The sequence below is a fragment of the Sphaeroforma arctica genome (assembly GCF_001186125.1).
Source record: "Sphaeroforma arctica JP610 unplaced genomic scaffold supercont1.15479, whole genome shotgun sequence".
NCBI classification, from domain to species: Eukaryota; class Ichthyosporea; order Ichthyophonida; genus Sphaeroforma; species Sphaeroforma arctica.
In genome coordinates, this window is record NW_014025079.1 from 1 (window position 1) to 510 (window position 510).

A 510-nucleotide genomic window follows, 5' to 3' on the forward strand; every position below is an offset into this window, starting at 1 on the left:
ATGTATATGTACTTGTATATATCAAATATATCAATACATACAAAGCACAATCATGGGCAATAGTTCGTCAAAGGGCGGGACCAATTTAAAGTCGACCAAGTCTAAGAAGGTACACGACAGTCGAAACAACAATGTAGTATACAATGTACCAGGAACTAGATCACAACTTACCTCTGGTACAAGTGAGAATGCGCAAAGCAATGCTGTTTCCAAATATACATCATCGGAGATGAGCAGGAGGAGTGATTCCATTGTTGATAACCTACCAAATCAGAAGAAGAAGAAGGGTCGTAGGTCGAGCTTGGCCAAGGGCGACAAGCAGAAATCGACATTCTCATTGAGGAAAATGGGTATGTGCTTGAGGTCTTTCCACAATTTATGCAGGTTTCAAGCCACACACACACTCACATATATACATACACACGCACGCACACACACACAGATATATACATACACACATATATATATATATATATATATATATATAACTACTATATACATATATTATGT

General features: G+C 37.6%; 1 protein-coding gene across 1 annotated transcript; it reads left to right on the forward strand.

Moving 5' to 3' along the window:
• Positions 1 to 52: 52 nt before the first annotated feature.
• Positions 53 to 350, forward strand: SARC_18303 (hypothetical protein; the record flags this gene model as incomplete). Its single annotated transcript, XM_014287617.1, has 1 exon — positions 53 to 350. A coding segment is annotated over one exon (298 nt), but the record flags the coding sequence as incomplete, so codon positions are not given.
• Between the last annotated feature and the right edge of the window lie 160 nt (positions 351 to 510).